General features: G+C 43.9%; 1 protein-coding gene across 5 annotated transcripts in view; it reads right to left on the reverse strand.

Moving 5' to 3' along the window:
* LOC124214320 (KH domain-containing, RNA-binding, signal transduction-associated protein 2-like) overlaps positions 1-24,688 on the reverse strand; it is a 124,846-nt gene that overhangs the window by 60,261 nt on the left and 39,897 nt on the right. For all 5 annotated transcript variants that reach the window (XM_069134477.1, XM_069134476.1, XM_046616575.2 and 2 more), the window contains exon 2: positions 9,736-9,881. In XM_069134477.1, the coding sequence (XP_068990578.1) occupies positions 9,736-9,881 (146 nt within the window). The remainder of the gene's footprint in view (positions 1-9,735; positions 9,882-24,688) is intronic.

The raw sequence follows: 24,688 nt of genomic DNA on the forward strand, positions 1-24,688 counted from the left end.
CTGTTCTGGAAGAGCATACAGTGTACGCAGGTGTAATATAATAATACTCGCGCCCTTCGCGTAACATACGAGTATCTAGTTATACACGTGAGTAAAATCCTGCAGGCAAACTTTCCCAAGAGTAACTTGAGCCACAAATCAGCAGCGGCGCTGCCAAGGCGTTTCTGTATGACACATCGCGTAATGCTTAAAGCACAGTACCTGCCACGGGGCAGCTCTAATTAAACGGATCTGCGCTTCCGTTCCGGTCTCTCGGTGCCCTGCATCTCGGCTTCTAACACTCGTACATGTAGCTGCAATGGCATAACGGCCGGTGCCGCCAGACGGTGGCCTCTGCATCTGAGGTGGAGTAATACGATATACTTAAAGCCCTTTCCGCAGTAGGCATGCCGGCCGTAAAGGTCGGGCGATATAGGCAAGATGGTGCAGACTATCGCGAACTTTGTTTTAATCAAGGTGTAATATTATATTTTCATTGTCCAAGGGGTTCGATCGCCGGAGGTTTCTGCCGACCCTTCCTCCCAAAGTTTGTCCAATTGCCGAAGAGGGTGGAACCAACAACCCGACTCGGTTTACGAGATCACGGTTATCTAAACTCCGCGCCGATTTCGAGGATCCACGTCGAAGTCGTGATTTTGGTTCGACGATTCGGGTAATTAGCCGGGTGTAATAAGCTGGTATTTTCTTAATGTCGAATTAAAACGCTAAAAGTGCGGAATTACGTTGCACAATCAGGATCCTTTGATCGAGCTTAAATTTCATCCCGAGCCGTGGAAATTGGGTCGTTCGCCCACGCGGCGCAATCATTTGCATATTCCGTCTCTGAGGTTAATCGAGCTCGAAGCTTGCGCTGCCCGTTCACGCGACAGTTGATCGACCACGAGCATGAGTTTCGCCGGAATAGATCAAATTAGGCCAAATCCAGTCGCCTGAAAACTTTTCTCCGCAAGACGGGTAGGTTTTCGAACCCTGGGACACAAAATCACGACTTTTTCAGTGATTCCGGCTTCAGATCGAAAAAGACCGCCTTCGGGGAAGGTGAAAAATTGTTTTCTCGCGCAGGGTGTATAACCTTGTTCTGATCGTGATTTTATACACCGTCGCGTTAAATATCCGCGGATAGCGCCAGGCAATCTTCTCCGTCGTAGAAACCCAGCCTAGGATGAAGTGACGTTCAGGCTCATCTTTACGAGAGGAGATTGCATAATGGGCTCGCTAATAAGCAGCTGATACACAGCGGCGGTTCTGCCACGTCAGCTTTTACTCCTGGCTATGCAAATAATCGATGAAAGACGAGGAAAAACTGGCACCCTCGCAGAAGAAGTTATTATTTGTTTTCTTTCTTCTTAAAAAACCGGGCTTTGGTAGGAAGGTACATTTTACTTTTTTTCTCTACGTTTTCAAAGTTGCAGAATTTCTACGGTCTCCATTTTCGCACTTTACTTATTGTAACCGGTTAAACAAAAAATTAACTTCCAGAAATTAACATTTATGGTTAGTTACATGATTTATACATAAATATGTATCAGATTTCACTTCTCACATCACATGCATCGCTCTAATTATATTATCTTCATGAAATATACAGTCAATTATTAACAACACCCCAGCATTTGTCTATTTACTCCTTCAAGTTTTGAGTACGACAAACTATCCGAGTCACCGTCGGCATCTGCCTCGGATGAAATTAAGTCTGTGAATTATTGTTTTCGGTCTGTGACTTAACAACCTGTTCATTTTTGTTTTATGACCACACTACAACGGAAGTCCATCTAAGCCAGGCTATTATGATCGGGCGATTAGGCATGTTAACACCTGCTTTTTCGAATAACCTCAAAGAAACTAATCGTCTTGTTCCAACCTCTCACAGTATAGCGTAGGAGCGACAAGATCGTTCAAATAAAATCATCCCACATGCATAGAATCAAGTAATGCAATCAACCAAATTACCCTGCAAAATAATAAAATTAAAAAACACGAGTATAAATTAGCCAGAGATGTGTATCGGACATCGCCATTGCTTTATTCGGTGATTGACACCTTGAAGAATCCCTCAGCGCACGATTTATGCGAACGAAACTCCCAAATCAGTTTGATATGCCATTGAATTTAACATAACACTCAGTGTTCGATTTTGGTTGGACGAACTGAAATGTTTCGACCGTATCAACAGTTGTGGATATCAGATAACGTTTGCGTCAAATAAACATCGAGTAGGTAACTAGGCCAGAATACACGACCATTTGTTCGTTTATTATACAATATAATATATATTTAAGCATGTATTTATTTGGATCAACATGAATTTCCTCCCGGTTGAATAAACCGTATCGGTTACGCTACTCAATGCAAATTACGCCAACTATTAATGTACGTTGTTATAAATACGACTAGATAAATACCTTTGACGTAATCCGTTATTCAGGACTCGAACGATCGTTTGAATATTAATCAGTTTGTTAGAATGGCAGGTACGTTATAATTTAAAGGGAACCGATTCGGTTCGCACGATGACCGCGGAATGATGCGAGATACAAACGTTGATTATTGAGGGATGCAGCTGTTTGTCGTCTGGGGGATATTCGGTAATAAGTCATGGTCCGTACAACATCTGGTATAACTGTTTCACTACATCTACTACAATTTATTATTCGCGCGTACGAACGGGTGAAAAGAGCTGAGCTATCGGATTCGTCCGCTACACGGTGTAACAAACTGAACAACCTTTCGTTCCTCTTTCAAAGAGGGTAAAACAGATACGCGGTAGGTTGAATTCCGAAGAGTATATATCTCCCTCCGAGACTGATAACGGAATTTGTTTCCTCTCTGCAGCTCGGTCCTTTTTCAACCATCGACCCGCATGAAATCATCTCTGTGAGTTCCGCTCGCCCCAAAGGCCGCACCAATTTCTAGATTTTAGCACCTATCTCTGGGTCGACCATGACTGCGCGACACCAGAAGTAGCTAAACGTGTCTCCGGACGTGACTCGATCAGGATATTTTACCTTCACGGTAAATCGGAGGCAGAGAGTCGCCCGGCTGGGCGAGGTTCCATAGGCAACTAAGTAAAACATGCAGGGTGTGAGAAGGCAGTTCCTGGAGGAAGGCGTTAATGGGTGGAAGGTGTATGGTAGTTGGTACCTATAACGCTGGGCTTTCCAGGAATTCTCAGTGTCGCAGAAGCGTGCCGATAGGTCTCTTTACCGTAAAACTTTACGCTGCATGTATGTACTTTGTCTGGAAATAACGATGGACACGGGCTGCAGTCAGGGCTTATGGCACACATTCGATAAAGTGTAATGCCTGTGAACAGAACGAACCCGTTAAAGAACCCTCGTTAAGCTCTGCTAAATTACTATTCGCCTGTAACGGTCACGGAGTCCAAGTTTTTTGCAAACATCTTTCACATCTCAAATTGTACGAGCCTTCCACTAAGCTCACCCCTTGTTACATCAAATTTTGTTTTCCAAATACACAACAAGGTGAAGTTTGAAGGTGGTTCTCAATTTTGACAGGCTGCACATGCACAAACTTCAAATCTTCTGCGGGTACTTGGCCGAGGGTCGTTAATGAAAACCAGGTGCTCACTTCGCCGAACTGGAGCATAGCTCACGTGCTGTTTATACTACATGGCGTAGGCCGTTACACTGCAAATTATTTTCTCCGCAGTACCGTCTACTCGCTGATACATTCAAGCTCGTTAATCACCTCTCCGTATGCTTCCGCAACAATTAGCCGACGATTTTTACTGGTGGATACTCATCGAGGTCTGCTTGAATCGTTGTTGTATATTTCGTGTTGGACATTCAAACGGAGATAATCCAGGGAGCCTGACACTGTCCGTGAACCAGCATCATGGCCTCGTAAAGGGATCTTCCCAACAGCAACTTCAGAGCGACTGTAATACTAGCAATAATTCACAGCCTCAGCGGTAGTAACAGCACATTTGACATTTAGCCTTTCTAAAGCGGTGGCAAGACTAGTCCACTACAGGATACTCGAAATATATTTAGAGTTTTAGTTTTTCAAGGTTCTTACAATCGTTTATCCGGCCTTGAATCACAAGCGCACTGACCTTGAAGTCGCTTTTAAGAATTTAGTTTAAAATAACAAGAAACTAATCACGTTCTCTGCTAGTATTCAATAAAATCCAAACCGAATGAATGAGAAAAGGAACGTACGTGCATGGAATGACTGGTGCGAATAATGGCGAGTGTAGGAAGTTGAGTTACGACGTACACGAGTATTTTTTCCGTAAGTACTACATTGAAATTGCTTGAAGTGTACAGTACACGTAACAGTTTGAGATGCAGAAATGTGCAGTGTTTCCGGGAGACTTTTAATTGCTTTAACTTCAGGCAGCGTAGTTAGAGTGTAGGACCATAACTAAGCAGCTTCAACCCCTCTCCATGCATGATTAACGGCTCAGAAGTGCAAGAAGACTCGCTGTTGGCACTCGGTAGTTTCGAGGTAAACGCGTTGCTGCATAGCGATTCTTGTTCTTATTCTCGCGTGCCAGTGTATAGCCAGTTCGGAAGTGCATTTCCTTTAACCCTCCAACGCTGGTTTATGGGGTTTAGATCCACCTTCCATCACACCCTGCACATTCTTTCGTCAGGGTGATACCGCACCGCTGCAAACGGCAAGGATAGGGAATGCCATGCTTCGATGAGCACCTTTTCTTGAGATCGCCATAAAAGCCTGGCACTCGAACCCACTGAATTATTCCTCTGGGTTTCCGAATGTCAATTTTCTTGTAAAATCCACGATATTGAACAACGCCAGGAACTCCGAGGATAATCCGCGTATCTTGGTTGGCCGTGAGTTCAAGTTTTCATTCGTCGAATCGTCAAATACAACTTTCACAATTCCATGGTGCACGGGCACTTCTACAAGATACCTGGCATACGGTGGCATGGCTGTGGTGTACATTCGTCTTTGGCGTATTTGGAAACATTCTGATGCGGAAAGGATCTCTGCTGCTTCGAAGAATAGAATTTGCGGTCTGCTTCTTGGAGCGAGAAAAGTGATAACAAAGTGCCGACAGACGGTTACTCAGGAAATTTAAATTCAAACCACCGAAAATTGGGTAAGCAGCAGGCGCGCCTTCAACAAACTGACACAGCCCTCGTTGCTTCTTGTTTCAACTGACGAGACGTACTACATGACGTTCCAATTCACTTTGCCTTCTCGACCGTTAATCTGTAACAACCAACTTCGAGAACCGTAACTGATAGACAACGCTATAGTCATAGATTTGATAATTCGACGATGGTACGGTTTCTAAACCCACAAATTCTCGTCTTTGTACACTTTGAATTGTGATGTATGAAAACGGGGTTCACTCATATTTACCGTTCCCAAACACGACAAGAAGGAAATCAAAATGGCTACGCTGCACTTTGTCAAGCCTCCCTCTCGCTCTCCCACCCTTTAGGAATGGAATCGCGAAAACAAACGAAGAATAAATGGCACCCATGTATTTTGCTTTCGCGCAAACAATGCAATATCTCTACGAAAGTACGGTTGACTCGGAATTCGCTTCGAAAATGACCTCGTGTGCAGCCAGGTCCAGTTATCGCGGGTGCATCGTGACCGAGTGGCACACTTTTGGCGATAATATATCCCGCGATATCCGTAGAAGCAAATGATTTCTCCCTTTACCGTGGCTACGAGGGCGGGGGAGTCGCACGGCGAACGGATCCCCCAGGACTTGTGCCGCCAGAAGCAAACGGAATGGGTTGGTGTATCTGAATTTTGAATGCAAGCGATCCATCCCCGTCGAACCCATATCAGTTGCTTCCTCAAAGGGTCGATATATTCGCGGAGTAACACCGCGGTGCCACCCCTTCCTCCCCCTCAAGCATACATCCTTTTGCTTCTATTGCCTCAGTTGTAGTCCCCCGGAGACTCGGGTAAATTTTCACTCTCGAAATGCATAAGTATCGCACGACGAAGAGGGTTGTTGCCCAATCACAAGCCTCGTCGAAGCCGTCGCTAACCTTACATTGGGATCTGACGATCCTGAAATGAGATAATTTATGCGGCAAGTCGGAATGAGGCTGAAGAATGAGACTCTAATGGAATTGCCTCCAACTCTTGACTCTCAGTACCGATAGGAATGCTGAGTTTTCTACGGCTCGAGTCTGATCAAAGAGAACGAAGGCGAGTGGCCTCTGATCTTCGGCACTCCCGGAATGTGGTATGAACAAAGACTCGCCGTGGTGCGAGTCGATTACGGAGTGATTCAAAAAGTTTTATTTGCCACGGCACGTTTGCCATGCGAAAGTGAAAACGTGAATCGGAATGCATCAAGTTGAGTTCAGCTAAATATCTCGTTACTATCGGCTCCGAGACATCTTAGACACCAACTCTTTGAAATCAGAGGAATTTCTTCAAGTTGACGCGTTTTATTTCTGAAAGGGGAACTAACGGACAACCTGAATCCCTCAGAGCCCGACAATGGAGATACCTATTAAGGATAGTGATAGAACTGTTTGAACACCCGGACATTTGAACAAGCTGCATTCGAGCATTAAACTGTTCCTGATGAACGTAAGAAGTTTTCACTGGACACGGGTGAGATTAACTGTATATTGTATATGTATAAGTGTATCGAGAGAGCGCGAGAGAATGGAATAGAATACACATATATATATAGATCTAATAATGTCCAGGTAGGTTGGACAGCAGGTGGAGCAGATACACGTAGAACGAAGAGTAAAATGCGCAGAGGAAAAAAGAAATGATGATAGAGAAAACAAGTACAATATAAGTAGTAACAAAGAAATTGTCTTATGCATAAAATAAAAATAAAATAAATAGAGAGAGAGAGAAAGAGAGAGAGGGAGGGAGGGAGGGAGAAAGATTCGAATCAGCAAACAACTCGTGCCAAGTTTACCAGAAGTTCCATGACCCTCTGATATTGTTGTGCCGTAACTGAATTGAGCATTTTGAGAAAATTTGATTTATCGACAGTGCGAAGTTAGGCGATTGGATTTATGTGTTCTTCAATCTCTCGAAATTCAATTTAACCGTTCAAAATTTCGTCGCCAAAGTGACGCTCCTCGTCCTGTCGTATCCGGAAACAAGGATGATTCGAGCTCTCTTAATCTTGACGGAACCATGGCCCTCCTCCCTTGAGACCAGCAGCCTTCGACCCCCGTTAGACTCGGCGCGGAGTCTGAGTGTCGCGCTAAGGAACCGCGGCTCTATCGCCACTTAACGAGCCGGATAATGCGTCGCCCTGTTTAACGGAGGCGTCAAACGACCCCGCAAATTCCCTGGGAAATCTAAGTGATATTCGGTTAAGGAGAGACCGTATAAACGGACCAATCTGTCTCGGTACCTTACACGCTTCCGGTGAGAGCCGCCGGCACTCTTTGCCTTCGGTAAATTGCCGCCTCATCGCTGCTTCGAGAAAATCGCAGGTACTGAAATGCAGAGACAGGGAGAAGGTCTGGTTGTCGTGGAGTTGAAAATCGTGCGACTGGAACTAAGTCGGCGATGTGTTTCCTTGCCGATTACACAGAGGTGAATCAACTTTCAACGACCATAAAGACGTGGGCCGAGCATCACGCCGATTTCTAGCTCAGCTCGTTCCTCCTCTACACCATCCATCCGACAGTGGGCATTACTATTCGCCCAATTTTCCTCGCCGTAGTGTTTTCCCGAGACCAGGCGAAGCTATTACCACCGAAGGTCTGACCATGATGCCCGCGAGGTTGGAGAAGACGGATTGATCCATCCCCTCGTTGTCTGGTTCTCTCTCTGTCTCTCTCTCTCGCACTCCCGTTCCGACTATCCGCACTCTCTACCCTTCCGTACCGGTAGTTGCGCTCATTCCTCTCAGTCTACTTCGGGAATGCCTCCCAGACCAAGTTGCTCGACGCCAAGGGGCTGACCCGGCAACTCGCATCTTAATTAACTCATTCTTATTTGTTGCACAGTGCGGGAAGCGACCCACTCCGGCTCTTTACCTCCTGCCATGAGCTGGTTTCATCTCAAAGCCTGACTCCGCGTCCTATCCAACTGGTTTCTTTTTTTTTCTCTTCTTTTGCTTCACTCCACGACCTTAATCAACTACGCTCCCGTTATGACCGCGTTAACAAACAAACTAACAGAGATAATTGAATTCAGAATAACTCAAAGGGAAACCGTGGAACATCGCTCGAGCCATTTTATTGCGACAACTGCATTACGAAACTTTCAAATTATTCAAGAACTTCACTTTTTCAACTTTTTCAACGACCTGCGTCTTTTCTATTCTTTCAGAGTCACGCGTTTCAAGAGTGAAACTTTGACCATCGGCAAACGTGGGGCTTATAATTTACTTACAATTTACTTTCCAATGACAAGAAACAAAGATAATACAAAATTATAATACGAAATTAAGTTCAACCGAACTTCACTTCTCATCCATTCGCGTTCTTGTAGCGCATACTTGTTCTTCAACGTGGGAAAAGATATTCCAAACTCGTAACCTTATACCTAACCATTTACCAGGTTGAAAGTTGGCGCCTTTGGTAAAAGGTCCGGAGTAACGGGTTGTCTTATCCAAAAGTGGTCACAACCTAGTTATCCTCTGTCTTTAGTTCAGCTGGCTTCCGGCGATACCGTTTAGTATGCAAATAATATTAGCAGAACCATGTCGAAAAACCAAGCATGATCTTTAACCTACCGACGTATTATTCAAGAGCTAAAGGGGTGCAGCACTTATTGGAAATTATGTTACTCGACTTCTTTCAGACATCGATACTTCGATAACTTGGCCCCGTTTATGAAGTTCCTGAGTTTACAATTATCGGAAACGGGTCTCCAGAAATTACTTTTAATCGTAAGACAAAAGTTCGTGGTTCTCAAAAATAGCAAAAAGATAACGAACGCTAATTCCATTAACGAGTATAAAACCTACGAAGATTTGAACTCAGCAAAAAACGATTTGAAAGAAAATTGGAAAGGTTCAAAGGTAGTTCATTGAAAGAGAAAAAGATTAACCAAACAATTCGAAAAGGAATTCAAGGGGATCGCAAACGTACCAAGACTCCAATGAACCGTCTTAATAATTCAACTCGTGAGTACGGCGTACTTAACGAATCGATGAAATGTCTTAAAAATCGATCAGTAGTATCCCCGTCGACGTAGAAAACTAAAGCAATATAATAGGTGTACAGCTGCGCTTGTGGTTAGTCGAGCCGGATAATAAGTAGCCTTAGCTCTGCTCATCACGTTGTATACAAATGGCCTACATGCTTATAAGCACGTGAACGCTTATGTCTGCCGAAGCGAAAGAGCCGGCATCGAAATACCGAGCCGTTGACGCCAGTTTATACCGTATCTCTGCTCTCCGCGTTGGAATTGATTGATCGTAGAGAGTGGTTTGCCCGACCGCGTGGTGTAGGATCCGCATATGTTTCGAGAAATAACCCGGAGTAGAATTCATGAGATCCATTTCATTAGAAGATTGCTTTCGGGGAGCGTAGTTTGGTTCGTTTAACACGTGCGCCATTCCTACACCGCTCTTCGACGCTGCGAGGGACCGATTTTCCCTTCCTCAAGTACGCCGGGAGAGTATTCGAAGCAAATTACATAGTTAACGACAGCGGCAGCGATTCGGAGTGATTTTGGTTCGACGAATTCTCGTGTAATAAATATTTACAGATCAAATGAAGCAAATGAAACAGCCAGGCGCGGAACCGCCGTAAGATGAGAATTGGGACGAGGAACGAAACTCACCTTTGGATGATCCCTGACGGGGACTTGAACTCTGACTGAAACTTTAATTGGCTTGTCCCTTGTGATGTCCACCATCCTTCTCTCGCCCCCTTCACCGCCACCGCCGCCCCCGCCGCGAACGCCGCCCCTGCCGCCTCCGTTGGAGTCTGTAACAAAGTGAAAAAGAAATCAATCGATGCTTAATAAATCGAGGAACGGGCGTCGTAGGAGGGCAATCGGAGGTTTCGTATTGCGAAACCTTCGGTGAAGTAACAATTATGAGGATTTACCGATGAAGTTGCCGAGCCAAAGTATCGTTACGAAAATCTGTGAACTTTGGATATCTGCCAAAATCAGTCAACGCTACGCCCATATTTAACCCGACAATAACACGCCTTGGTAGAAGTTTTTCCCCGCGCAATCTTTCAATCAGCACCAATTGTGTAAATATATATACGGTACCTACTTATTATATACGAAGTTACGGAAATTTTCACTTTCTTGAATAACCCCCAGCGGCACAATATTGGGTGAAAGAAACGAACAAATCACGCAACTTTCTTCGAGTCTTGAATATTGAATCGAAAAAGTTTTTAATCGTTAACCTTTCTGCGCAACAACAAAATCCACTCGAGAGATTCATCGCCCCGAGTTTACAAATTCTGCGTATAATTGCAGCAGTCACGGTCGGTTTCCTTGCATGGTATTTCAGTCTTGCCGCTTCAAAAGGGCAAATTCGTTGTAACACGCAAGCCGCAAGCTCCGATCCACGGTCGAGAGTTTTACACGACGGAAAAAGTTTCGCCTCTTCAAGAGGAGGTTGTGCATCTTCGAGAGATCGGCTTAATTAGATATCTAATCAATTTCCAGAGCGGTAAAGCGATTTGAATGAACCAGTATTTCACGGATAATTTATTACCATGTCAAAATGAGCTTTTTTTTGTATTCACAATGACGCACTTCCTATTTTCCGTGCCAGTAGCTACTTGCCTTAAAGGTCTCTCGTGCTCGGTAGAAGCCTATACTTTCTCACCTTTCCTTGACATTTCACGACTCAAGGAGAACAAGATGCGAGTATACTATACGAATATTCGTGAGCTTGCATCAATTCAAGCCCTCTTCCGACGAACTGCATAAGCAGAGCAGGTAGGCGATTTTTTGTGTCCGCAAGCTGCGGTACGCGGTGCAAGGTACTCTCGAGTGAAATGCCAACTTCGCTGAAGATTCATGGCATGTTGAGTACTTTGGAAAAGTTAAAACGGCAAAGTTTCAAACGAGCACGATAAACATGCAGCTCTCCCACCTTCCAGCGCCAGCTTGTATCGAAGCACTTAATATGCATATAACATTCTGCTCTGGTTTAAAACGTATACGAACAAAAGACAATGTTAAATATGAAGTAAAAAATGAGCTTGAGGAAGTAAACAAAACAGAAATATAAAACAGTATATACATGTGTGTGTGTGTGTGTGTGTGTGAAACGTGGAATAAAATAAACGAGATAATAAACCCAGGATATTCTCTGAATTATATTGTCATGCGATGAAAGCAGAGAACTTCTGGTTATTACTCGTGGACGGTCCATATAATAACACGTCGTTATATCACCGTTGAAAAAAATAAATCGCCACCATTTACAACCCTCAGAATTTTTCACGTCTGGAGTTCGTTAAAATACGTCGTTACGAAACTTATTTGCACGTCAGCGTAAAACTTATTGTGCATTGAAATTCCTCGTAATGACGACGGAACCCGAATGAAAATGTTGACGCCTTACATCGGTAGCAAAGTGCAGTATTTTAAATGCGAACAAGAGGAATATCCCTTGCTGTGAAATATGACTCGTAGACATTCACACGAGAATTCTCCCTCGCTCAGGCAGGAAGTGAAGATTGCCCGTGAGTTTCTCAGCCTCCTACGTCTTATCAACGATTTTTCGGCTCTTCCGGCTCGTCAAAAGGACTCGACGTCGGCGCGGACATTTATTGGACAGAATAAGACGAATGCGTTTGGCCACCGGATACGTTGTGCGGAGTGGATATATTTATATGTTAACTATACGTTAACGCGGGGTGATTTATGAGTTTCATGGCGAAGCAGCAACACCCTACTAAATTCGCGCTTGTTGCCCTAGCAGCGGTGAATTATTCGGCGTTGAAGTAGAAAAAGTAAAGTACGGAAAAAGGAGAGAAAGACAAAAAAAAAAAAAATTGAAAAAAATTCTTTTGGATATTTGGTATCTGGAAGCAAAAACTTTATCGCAAAAAATGCTACCCAATCCGCCCGAATGTGCCAAAGAAAAAGACGGCTAACATGCAAAATGGGTTCTGAAATACGCCGGAGGTTTGAATATCAGGATTATGTTTATCCCACTCGGAAAGATCCAATCGTGACTCTCGTTTATAAAACAGAGTTGCCGCGCCTCAGAGCTTCGTTCGTTCGGTTCGGTGCGAGGCGGAACAACGTAAAAGGCTTTCCAGACGTCACCGCTAAAAACCAGAGCGCGCCTCGATCTTAGATCTGATTTAGTGCTTCTGAAATCTAGAATCCAGACCTAGGCACGTAACAGACAAAGACGGAGAGCCTTAGCTGAATCAATGTCACTCGGGAAGATGTTTCGTCCTATTTCTTGCTCCCGCACCACCGACAAACAGAATTACCGGGTCGTGATAGATCCTGCAGCCTTTGAACCGAGGTCAAAGAGCCTTCACAATCAGTCATGGGTCGTTAAAGCTCGAAGATTTGCCTTGTCATGTCATTGAAATCCCAAAATGTATGGAAACGAGATCACGGAGATTACTGAGAAACAGAAATAATAATTGAATCGAGAGTTGGCTTGGTTCCAGAAATAACGGAGTATTTTTAAGTGAAACAAAAAATGAATGAAAATACTGAAATTACTAGACAAGCTCGCGGAGTGGAATAACCGCACAGCGGCCGAATTGTGCTCCAAATCATGACGAGTATAACTGGATCCGTAAATTACTACCGCTTATACCGTTGGTTGAATTCGGAGAGGGAAGACTATGACGATATTTGATCGTTAATTTATGCCGGGTACAACGCGCATTGTTTCCAATAAGTGTCAGTGGCGTGCATCGCCTCTCGATTTCAGCACGTCGCGTCGATCAAAGCATATACGTTGCCCCCCTGTTCGATCCTGATCGAGCCTTTATCCTCGTACGTTCAAATTTTCATTCCCGGCGTATTTACGTGTACAAGTCCGATAGCAAAGAGACGCATTCATTCGTCTCTGGGGAACTAATGAGCGCGTGGACTATTGATGTAGGAATAGATGGAAGTGCGGAGGCAGATGGATGGAAAACGACGAAGAGCTAAGAACGTAACTTTGATTGGAGCGAAGAGAGAGAGAGAGAGAGAGAGAGAGAGAGAGAGAGAGAGAGAGAGAGAAAGAGGGAGAGAGTGACTTTGGAATCAGAACACGTCGATAATGTAGAATATCATGAATTATGCATGAGAGCGTGATACTCTATGGAAATCCCATGTATTTCATGATATTATACATACACTCATACAACCAGAGCGCTGTAGCAGGTCGCGAGTTACAGCCAGAGTTTATACACGGTACAAAATGCCGAAATTTTTTTCTGTATTTCAGGATTAAATTTCCTTATCATTCGAACAGCCAGCTTCCGTGTTTCCGGGTAGACAAAAAAGTTGTCAGGCCTTCGATCAAGGCTGCACGTGCCGGATTTCGTTGCCCATTTTTACCGTGTCATTCCGTTCAAAGAGTTCTCTACACCTGATCCAACGCAAAAGTGAAAAACCGTCAGTGTCAAGAACAGCTCTGCCAATCCGTATTCGCCGGAAACTCTAGACACCGAAGCGATCTCATTTCCTGTCGAGCAAGCGAGGATCCTCCGCGAAATCAACATTCAAAGCCACCACGAATCTACCGGGCTAATAAATTTAGATCTCAAGGAGGCTTTCCGCGCCCAGACTTCGAGCGGTTAAAGTGTTTCGCTTCGGGGTTAATTACCATAAACTCTAGGTCACCGCCCACCTTCTTCCCTACTCGAAACCGCTGCCGCTTTTCCCGCATCCTCCAGCCGCTGGATCCTCCTCGGCTCAAATACCGGGGTGTACATGTCGAGGGTGACGATCGCGCAAATACACCGTATTAGGCTCCACGGGGACGAAGGGATGCGAACTCCGAGACACAGACAGCGTGTCGGATAGTTCTGCAGGAGGAAAGCCTGGCGAGGACCCAACGACGAGAAAACAAACGGGTTCGCGAAGGAACGGGGGTTTAGTTTCGGATTTAGTGTCTGTCGGATAAAAATTGGCGAAACTGCCGAAACGACAGTTGGCAACAAATAATTGTGTTTACTCCGCGAACGAGCAGCTAGCGATATACATTCGTAAAATATCCAGTTGCGCATAGACGACGTCATTTGCGAAAGAAACACCGCCCTTACAGAATACGTAGAACATCTTCCAAATTCAAAAAATTATCGTTTTCAATTATAACGCGGAGACTGCCAACGAGACCATAATTATTTGTTTTCTTAATCCCCTCTGCATTCCGCAAAATGTCAATGTGGGATTTCACACCCCTTCGAATCACAACCCTTTGTATCGTGACAGAACGGTGGGCCTCCTCTTGGATGTGGAATTTTTTTTTAGAAATCCGCATTGTATTTGTCAAAGAGCAAGTTGAATGGGTTACATAAATTCCGGGACCCTCTCCTGCAGGCTCTGCTTTCTATCTCGTGCCTGGGTTGGTGGAACAAGCCGTAATTTTGAGATAACTTAACTGCACGGAGGGTGAAGCACGCGGCGTGTTGTCGGCCTGCGGTTCGACGGATCAAAGCGCCGAACTTTATTGGAAAGATCTGACGTGGTCTTTGGTTGATGCTGACGAGCAGAAGCCGGATTGGAGAAAGATCCGTGTCAAGTTTGTCCGAGAGTCGGAAGCTTACGACCGGAATTAGTGTTTCGGTGCCGGTATCGATGGGCCAGCAAAGTTTGCAAGAGCATTAATCGCGGAACAAGGTATTCCAGTTTTTGAGTATACATTTGCGTTTGCAGCGGATCAGAAGAATCTACGGCGTGCTGCAGCGAATACACACGGGGCTGAGCGAGCTTTTGAGTGTGTATTTTTCCCGCCGGAAGCAGATTTGGAACTGCGAAGAAGAGGTGAGGTACATTATACGATGTTCACGAGAAGTCGCAGGATGTCGCTACGGATAGGCAGGATTGATATTGGATGTTTCAGCGTTGCGCCGAATGTGGCTGAGGACGGGATATCTTAGCTCTGCATCGTATCGCGAATCTGCGCCGTTAGGATCACCTTATCGAAACGCGTGCCCGACGTATAAAATTTTCAATATGCCAAACACCGCTCCGGGTTATCCTCCTCTACTTGGTCCCAGCTCAAACTGAGTTTGACGTTGGTATGATTTGCGAGCTTGAAGATTTATCGTGCCTCAATTTTTCCCTCATGCAGTCCGTCCCTTGTCTAGCCAAAATCACTGGATTACAATCCCCCAAAGAACAAAGCGGCGCATGGATGCCTGTTCGGGAGGATTACGCGTGTGTGTAATACATATAGGTATAAGAGCGCGTGCATGAAGAATACGGGGTAAATAAACCAGGACCATTCGCGATGTTCGTAAGAATTGTGACACGCACAGGTTGTACGTGACAACGGTCCCTGTTCGATCCGGGTCGAGGCTGTAACAAATTCAGGACCTTTTCCGCACGAAACTCTTGAATTTAGTACGAATATACACTTGCACAAGCTACAATAAAGATACATATTGCGTATGGATACCCTACAGGTGTGTATACTTGGGGTGCAACAGCGACAACAAAAGCTCCCCTAAATTGGCGCGACAAGCGTGGGTATAAGCGGAAAAGCACGCAAGCACTCAAAGGTGGGAGTTTGCGTTAACTTAACGACAATAACGTAATAAACATACTACACACTTATGGGTGGTTAGTTGTTTGCTGTGAAAATTTTAGCGCTTCGAAGCACCGAAAGACATTAGTGATCTGCAATGATAAAAGGAATTTTACGATTCCGCGGATAAAGTTTCGAATTTTCCACAATATAAGAATAATTAATTTTCAGGTAGGTCGAAGTTCGTACAAGTTCGATTAGAATTGAAACCAAGCACGGACGCGCGTGTATAAATTATAAACAAGCGTATTAAAGGGGAGTTCCGAAGTACTTAAACCCATGCGTGACTGTTCGAGCCGAGCTCGATCATTAAAAGTTGAAGCCAATTACAGAGAGGTTTTTAACGGTACGAGCGCAGGAGCTCGATTGTTGATGCGACGGTAGAAAACGTGGAAGAACGATGATCGTCGTAACGCCCGGCCAGGATGTACGAGCAGGAATATTACTCGTCGGTTCATATATGGGATGGTGTTGCCCTGGGAACCGTTGTCTGACGCTTCGTAGTTCCTCGCTCACAGCGAAGCCCTTAGCTTTACGCTCTCGAGTTTTGTCGCCCCAGTGAGTACGCCGAGTTTTGCATCGCACCGAGAGGAAAGCTTAGAAACGATACCGTCGTTTTGCACTCAGGAAATCCTCTCTCCGGTGCTCCGTTCTTCCGTCAACTTCTGACTGCTCGACGCTCCCGGAGATGACGCTTAACGCCCGAAGTGGACATCGGTCACATCATGTTCAACGATTATCTTACGAAGACATCGCTCGTAAGAGCACCCTGCACGATGTATTCACACCATTGTGCATTGCAAACAGAGTTTCTATCTTTAGTCGTATCTTGGGAGTGTGGCGATGATTAACCCAAACAGACCGCAACGGGTCTGATACTCGTGTTACATGAAAATTGATGAGTGAGAATCTCTCTAGCAAAATTACTCGGCTTTCACTGGATCCGAGTTGTCTGGTATTCGGTCTGCACAACTGCTCTGACTCTCAATTCTGCTGAAAAGAAACCTCTGCTATTTCATCACAAGATTTGACAAGTTTTTCAGGAGGATTTCCCTCGCTGGATATTTTGTCAAGATTTTCTCGGTTCGGTCAACCGAGACTTCAGCACTACGTGAAGAGTTGAATACGTAGGATACCCAGTCTGTCAGCATTTGTATTTTATTCACTTTTTCAAAATAAAATCATACGGCAGGTTCTCTCGAGAACGTTATACATCTATGAATCGATTTCTCTCTGAGCCACTATCTCCAAACTCGTTATCTCCGTTATTCAATTGTGTGCACATTCTACTCAAACAACATTTTACCCAGAGACAAATACGTGTCGATTGAATAATGCAGTGGTTGACTAATCCGTTCATCCCCTTTCGATTAGTATTTGTCACGAGTTTCGTGTTGCCGTTAGAAATTCATGCCTCCCTCCCATCAGACATTTCGCATCTCTCCCGGTTTCATAATTATCACAAAATCAATTTCTATCGTAACACGAATGCTTCGCTTCGTACAAATGAATAATTTCGATGAAAATGAGCATTTAATTCATAGTTACAAAGATTTGCCAAAATATTCACATCCGGTAGGAAAAATTCTCAATGGAACGAAATTCGTTCATGCTGATTGACGATAAAACCATACACGAGGAACTCGAAGAATCTACACGGAAAAAAGATTCTCGTAAAAAAATCGTGCGCTGATTGCGAGTGAAACACCGAAAGCCTAGAAAGTTAGCAAAGCGGTAAGAAGTGCCAATCATACTGGCCATCGCTATAACCTTCAACGATACAGATACTGGGGCTCATGACGGATTATGGTCTGTAATATCTTCTAACACAGATCTCCAAACACATTTACGTAATCAAATCATAATAGGTTGCTGTAGCACGTGATGTGCGATGATTTGCCAGAGTGAGTAGCTTTCACTGAATTTCATTGGAGGCATTTATTTTTCTCCGCGTAGCCCGAACTAACGCATCAAATACCTCGTTCAAAGAACGAATCGAAACGTCATAAAGTTCAAATGAACGTTTGAAATTTTTTGTGGAATTTACCTTTAAATGAAATTAACGACCAGTCCGTACATACTTGTGTCACATTCAAAGGTGGCACTGGCACTCGTACCAATCGATATTCGATGGAGTGCCAAGGGTGAAAATGTTTTTCATCGCAGAGTGGAGACGTGGGCGTATCGCGTGTTGGCGGCACAATTTTCTTCCACTCGAAAAATCAACCATTGCAAAGTTAGGCCGGCTTGAAACGCCGTGTAGGAACAGAATTTATGGGAAGATAAGTCGGAAAATTCGTGCTCGTTCCTTGCTCGCAAGTATAAGATACAAACCAGACGTCTGCATTTACCTCGAAGTGCTTTCGAATCTCAATTTATTTATTTATTAATTTTTTTCTTGCTGCATCTCTAGCTGTAGCGAATGAAACTATCAGACACGACATGCGTGCAAAGAATCCGAACGATAGCGTTTTTCGTATCAGATATAAGCGGCGCAGCTGCATCGAGTATCCCCGAGATTTATTTCGAAATGGAAAAATCGCGAGTGTTGACTCGACAAGGCGGCAGCTTTTCTGCATCTCGAGGATCGAGGACGCGGGTTGAATTTTCTTTATGCATCTCGAGAATCCGTCGCTGCAAGGAAGTCGAACCAGCTCTGCGACTTAAGTTCGAAGAAAACTGCTGCTGCTAAATACCAACCAGTTACGTAGCCGGGACTTAAGACTGCGTGGAAAGGCTTATCCTGCATTTCTATGCTGCTTGAAGCGAGTCGCGGATTAGGCAAATACTTGAATTTCTCGGTACAATACCGTCGAACCAGAGAACGAGCTAGGAAACATTTTCAGGAGGGTGCAAGGCCTCCGAGATTTGCTGACACGCCTTTGAATCCACCCATTAAGGATTTGCGAGGGTTTCTGTTGCTGTCACGGAATTAACACAGATGAAGGTGAATTCGGAGTACGTACAACGCCGTTGCGTGCGTCGCGAAATTCTACGAGGTTGAAGTTCGTTACGTCAATATAACGAAGCATATTCAAGAAAAAAAAACGTTACTTCGCAACTTCAGGATTATTTGAAATTCAGTAATTCATAATTCAACCAAAACGTACTCATTGTGTCTATAGACTAAACTTTTTCAAAATCAATCCAAAACTGCAAATTAACGAGTTTTGTTTCGATGCTTTATCACGTTAATGTTACCAACTTCAATACTGTGAAATTCTTTGGTTAATTCTATGTCAGGAAAAATGGCGGTAAAAATTGAGACGTCGTACACAACGAGCAATCCGCAATTTATCACTGCTCGCAGCTACCGTCCGTAAGGAGAAATTAGCTCAGACCTGCATTGCGCAGAAGTTTCTGAATTACGTTTTTTTTTCTTATTTATTCCCACACACGTGTCCTTATCATCTCTGAAAAACAGTGCAGAGATGTTAGTAGCCGGGCAAAAAGTAGATACTTAGCAAGAACGAAGGTGTAAACACAAGCCACAAAAGTTTTGCGTATACATTTAGCCAGCCATCCGAGTTTGCAAATCCTTTATATCCGTGCGGAAACTTCGGACATGTGTATACCGCAAACAATTCTCCACTCTGCCAACTTTCGTTTCAGCCTTTGCCGATCCTGTCATATCCTTCAGGGCCCGGCGTCGACCCGTCAACCGTTTTCAAGACGGCCATAGATCCTCGAAGATTATTCACCTGAGTTAGTTTAACCGCTGGGGAGAAGTCTGCGCATTTGACCGAGTCAAGACTAAACTGTGTCTTCCACTTCCGGTGTGGACCACTAACTCACGTCACGAAGCGATGGCGTGCAGCTGTACAGTTTCTCCGATTGCGAAAAGCGGCTTCAAAGTTATTTTTTGACTCAAACTATCGCTGCTCTGGCGTAATTATTGACACCAGATATATCTCGCAATTATCAGAACCAAGTCCCGACGATTTATGCCGAGGCAATTTTCAGATTAGATCGAGCCATGTGGTGACTTCGGATGATCGGTGATAGGCGGACAGGTAAGGCTATAAATGAACGGAATCGTAAGCCTCAGGCTGTAGTCACGGGCTGTCTTACAGGCGAGAAGACTTTATCGAAAGCCTGATGGATGATTCGCTCGGTGCTGCTTGTTTGGCGAACAGTGTAGGCTATAAACTTTCGAGGACTATGATCATCAGTCACCCCACATCACGTACTACGTGAAAATCTAGAACGATGTTGAATTATACATATATGAATAAAACAATTCTCGCTAGGTTGATACCTCAGATCGTGCAGTGATTTAATCAAGTTCACGTGCAAGCATCGCGAGTACTCGAACTAAGGATACGATTGACTTTGAAAAATATCGCATTCCTAATACCGTACGTATCTCAGGTATCGGATGACTTTTACCGCGAAATGAAAGCCTGTGACGGGAAACGATCGTGTTACAAAATTTTGCATCAGCCAATCCCTGCCGACGCGTGGTACTTGTATTTCACGGTTTATGATCTCGGAGGCCCTTATTTTTCGCAAAGAAACCCGGTGGGAAACACTTCTCTCAAATGTAACATTTTCCATTTCATTGGAAATGAAACTGTGCTCGCGAGTTCATAACCAGTTGATCTCGAGGAAGAGACGCGCAATACAATCTTTTATTTGAATAATAATCATCGCGCAGTCGCGTTTTCGGAAAATTATTTAATGATAAAACACCGTGTCAGCGTAACGAGAATCGGACTATTTAGACATACAAGCTTTATGGAAGTTCTCGTGCTGATTAAACGTACCAAGAGGGAAACATCATGGCGGATACGTGTGAGGACCCTTTTAACATCCTGGGGATGATTCCCACGCAACATTTGTAGAAAATTGCACGAAAGTTAGACGGCGGTGACGTGGCAGGGGTACGAGGGCCGGAAATGCGAGGAGTTTCTCCCTGTAATCTCGATCTTATTTTAGTATAATCCAGGATCTTGTCGTAATATCATTGGAGCCTCGAGTGCTCTTCGCTTGCGATATTAAGCACGTCGTTACCAGAGCTTTGGGCCAAAAATTTACGCGTTGTGGAAATTGCGGTGTCAAAATTAACGCCGCTCGAAATCGACGTTCTTCGGTGTTGTTGACGACACCAGGAAATGATGTGTTCCTTTCGGTAAGATAACACTGGACAGCGTTGGATCCGTTACTAAATTACGTCGACCACCGGGTAAATTGAAATTCGACGCTGAAATTCTTTCACGGCGTCACTGTGACTGGACGCGAACACGTATTAACTCTTTGAAATTGAATTTAACCATAGGCTGGTGGTTGGCGCGTCAATTTTCCGTCGAAAAGTCAAATGAGGCTTCGAAAGTTCCCGGCAAATGTTTCGGCCGGCCAAATTTGCCCGCGTTTCAGAGTCCGTACAGGAAAAGTTTTTCTTTACCATTTGAAAACTCGAATTCCGAGTTTTATTTTCCAACGTGACACTGATCGGATTACTTTTGACATGCGAGTATACGGACTATAAACCGCTTTCCAAAAGGTTCCGAACTTTTCTGACCGTTTTCACCGTTCGGGCGTAATCACTTTACGACGCATCGTGTAAACTCCCTCCGATACATCGAGTCAAACAGCTACCTCGAATAGAAACGATCGGATAACTGGTACATGGATAGAAATTCACTCCAACTCTCGCGCGATGAAAATATATCTCGCTTGGGCACTGAAAGGGTTGATCCATGCGGGATGAAATACTTTAACAATCAACCGAAAACATTTCAGTTTGGTTTTCCTCAATTCTTCCTCAGCCCGATTAAGTCCAGATTTTTCAGATCACTTTCTGACAATCAGGTCTAAGCAGCAATGACGCAATCCTTACCGTCATTCAATTGGCGGCTAAGTTTGTTACGACGATTCCGCTGACGATTTGACGTTTCTAGAGCCCATTATCAGAATTACTGGTGTTGCGGATAGTGTCGTCGGGGTGTGACTGAAATATGAATTCTGAACAAGCCACGTCGTCGACTGAATCGATATTAGAGTTCACGAATCTGCAAGCAGCTTCCATAGTTCCATCCCTTCGCATACCTGTATATATATATATATACATATATATGCCTTCGAGTCCCAAAGGCTGAAAAGTTTCACAACGCGTGATATATGCTATGTATATATAGATATTGTGTATACTTGGACCATCTTTTCTGCGAAAGCGAGTTTTGATTAGGGTGAAACCATAAATAGATCGAGAAACTTGAACCAAATCCAAGTCGAACGCGTTGACTCATGCCGCATGAAAATTGCTTTAAGGTAAATTGAAATAAAGACCTGTGACTAATAAATAGGAATTTAATTCTGAAAAGGTCTGAAAATTTGCTTTCGGCGGAATTTTTCGTTTTTTCAGCTGAATGTTAAAAAATAATCGTGACCTAATAACTTGAAAATCAAAAATGAATTTGAGTAATCGAAGTATAATAGTGCGGACGTAACGCGTTGTTTATATGCGGTAAGTCAAGAATAAATAGCGTCGGGGACGATCTGTCTTTTACAAAGTAAACCAACACAATTCTTGGCTGGCGCTTATCTCAGACATCTGTTGGCTCGATTTTCGTCCACCACAGACGGTACAGCGAGCCGCGATTTGTTCCCATTGCTATTTACGTCCCGTCCGTGTAACCCCTTGACCGTGCCGATTCCGGAATTAAAACAAACGGTTTAAAATCGGTGAATAAAATCCGAAGAAACCCGGCCGAAGACTCGAACGCCTCGAGCTTTCGACATAAATCTGCGTATATATACTCGTAAATTCAACTTTGAAGTGTACGTAAATTTCGAAAATCTTACAATAATAGTTTCTCCGAGATGTGGTGCAGTTTGAATTTCACTAGGATTTGTCGCAGCACACAGCGTACCTACCGCGATAAGTTCACAAAACACTGCCGCAGCTGGGCTTCTAAATTTGTGAAAGCCTGTGCGGGGGATTCGTAAACTTCATCCTGAAAAGATGCATTTAATCATCTTCCCATTCCCCAGCTACCGACCTGGATCCACGGCCGTCGTCTTAACCCGGGAAACCTCGAACTGTCGGCACTGCGCCTTTGCCTCGATACGGGAAAAGCTGTCTAGTCACGGAGTGTGTGCTGAGCCTCATGCCGGTGACATACACCGAGGCATGATCACGAAATGGCGCACTTCGTCCCCGACTCTCCGTAACTTCCTTCCCTTCTGCTCACTCTGACAATGAACCGGAACAGCAATAATCCGCAACAATTCTGCGTATTCTCCTTCGCCCGGTAAGCTTGCACGTTACACACGCATCACGAACTAGATTAATAAACTTCTATGCCAGATTAGATAAGTCCATATCATCCCGCGGATTCCGTGTCAAAGTGATTTCAACTTGGTGTATTATAAGTGGATGTTGTTGTTGTTTTTTCGTATCTCTTTTTCTACCGAGCTTGGTTATCAAGTTGAGGGTGAAATAAGCTGCGGACCATATACAGTTTAGGGTGGTTCTTATTTTGGTCATGTCGTAATTTCTTTGCTCTCACCCCCCAAAAGTAATCAACACGTATAGAAGAAAATCTGGCTAAATTTCGACATTTTTCCGATACCTCAAACAAGCCCCGCCAAGCAGACAAATTTTTTTCACGAAAACTGTTGATTATTTTAAAACCGATATATTGTGAATAAATTTCTTATGGATTTTTCGTAGGAAATTTAATGCTCTACAAAAAAGATCTGTGATATAATTTTTGTAATATATATCTATTCTGCATAAAAATGTCTTCATTTTTCGTCAACAACGTGATAAATATTAGATTTACGAAAATGTTATAACACATTTTTCGTAACATATAGTTTCAAAGTAATTAACAATTTCTTAAAAAAATTTCAAACGCATGCATTTTTCCATATAAAAATTCAATTGCTTGGCGAAGCGTGTTAGAATTATCGGAAAAATTTGTGGTTTCAGCCAAACTTTTTTCTATACATGTTCATTACTTTTGGGAGTTGAGCGTCAAGAAATTCCACCATGACCAAAATAAGAACCACCCTAATACAGCTAGACCGATAAATCGTCATCGTTCTCACGCGATCGTGAGATTTAATCATCTCACGGTGTTAAGCATTTTTCTTGGCGTAAGATAAAAATTTTGCAACAGCTGCAGCCTGCCCACGTAGCCGTATATTAGCGAATCAGCTACTCGCACGCATGTATGGTGTAAATAAATGTACGAGATTGATGAGAAGACGCGGTCAGATTAGGAGCCGGGCAGTTTCACTGGCATATCTCTCGTTCTACGTACCTAATACTATTACCGGCAGATCGATACCGTCGGAAAGAGGGTCATTTGTTTCGATAAGCTCCCACGATCTCGAACCACCACCCAAAAAGAACGCCGGGATCAGGATTCATTCGATCGGGCAGATGCACCACGGCCACTCCTGAACTCCGAACTAGACGCACGTAGTTTCGTAATCTGGAATTTCGACGAGGTAACTCGATACTATCTTACCGATTTCCCGCTTCGTTGCAGCTTCATCGAATCTTTATATGATCTTTTGAGTGGATTGAAACTCCGCAGTTGAAAAAGACTTTTATTCTCGTATTTTATGATATATCAGAGCGGCACGCTCGACTTCAGATACGAATTTTCGATAGAATAGAATGAAAGTTGTTCATTTTCAGTTGAATATTGACAAATTGTGTCGCAGAAGAGCGGAAGAATCTAGTCGCTCAATACGGAGAATATAATTGTCTCGATATTTGTTCCGAAATCCAGAAGAATTTTCGAATCTTTAGTCTTTTTGAAATCGGATCGTATTAATATCGAAATCTAGTTCCGGTCGCGAGTAAATCTCCTTGAATTCTCAAAGTTTTGTTTACTCAGGATAGCGGATACATGCGGATAAAATTTAATGGTATAAGTCGTAAAACGTAAAGGAGGGTATCGGCCGCGTTTCTTGAATCAATATTGTTCAAAAATAACATGATATTCGTGTCGGCGAAAAACTCTTGACAAGTGCTAGTCAATCACTCGATCATTCGGTCCAACATCCGTCTGTGCCAGACAGTATAAATAT

The sequence above is a fragment of the Neodiprion pinetum genome, chromosome 3 (genome assembly GCF_021155775.2).
Source record: "Neodiprion pinetum isolate iyNeoPine1 chromosome 3, iyNeoPine1.2, whole genome shotgun sequence".
In the NCBI taxonomy this organism is placed as follows: Eukaryota; Metazoa; Arthropoda; class Insecta; order Hymenoptera; family Diprionidae; genus Neodiprion; species Neodiprion pinetum.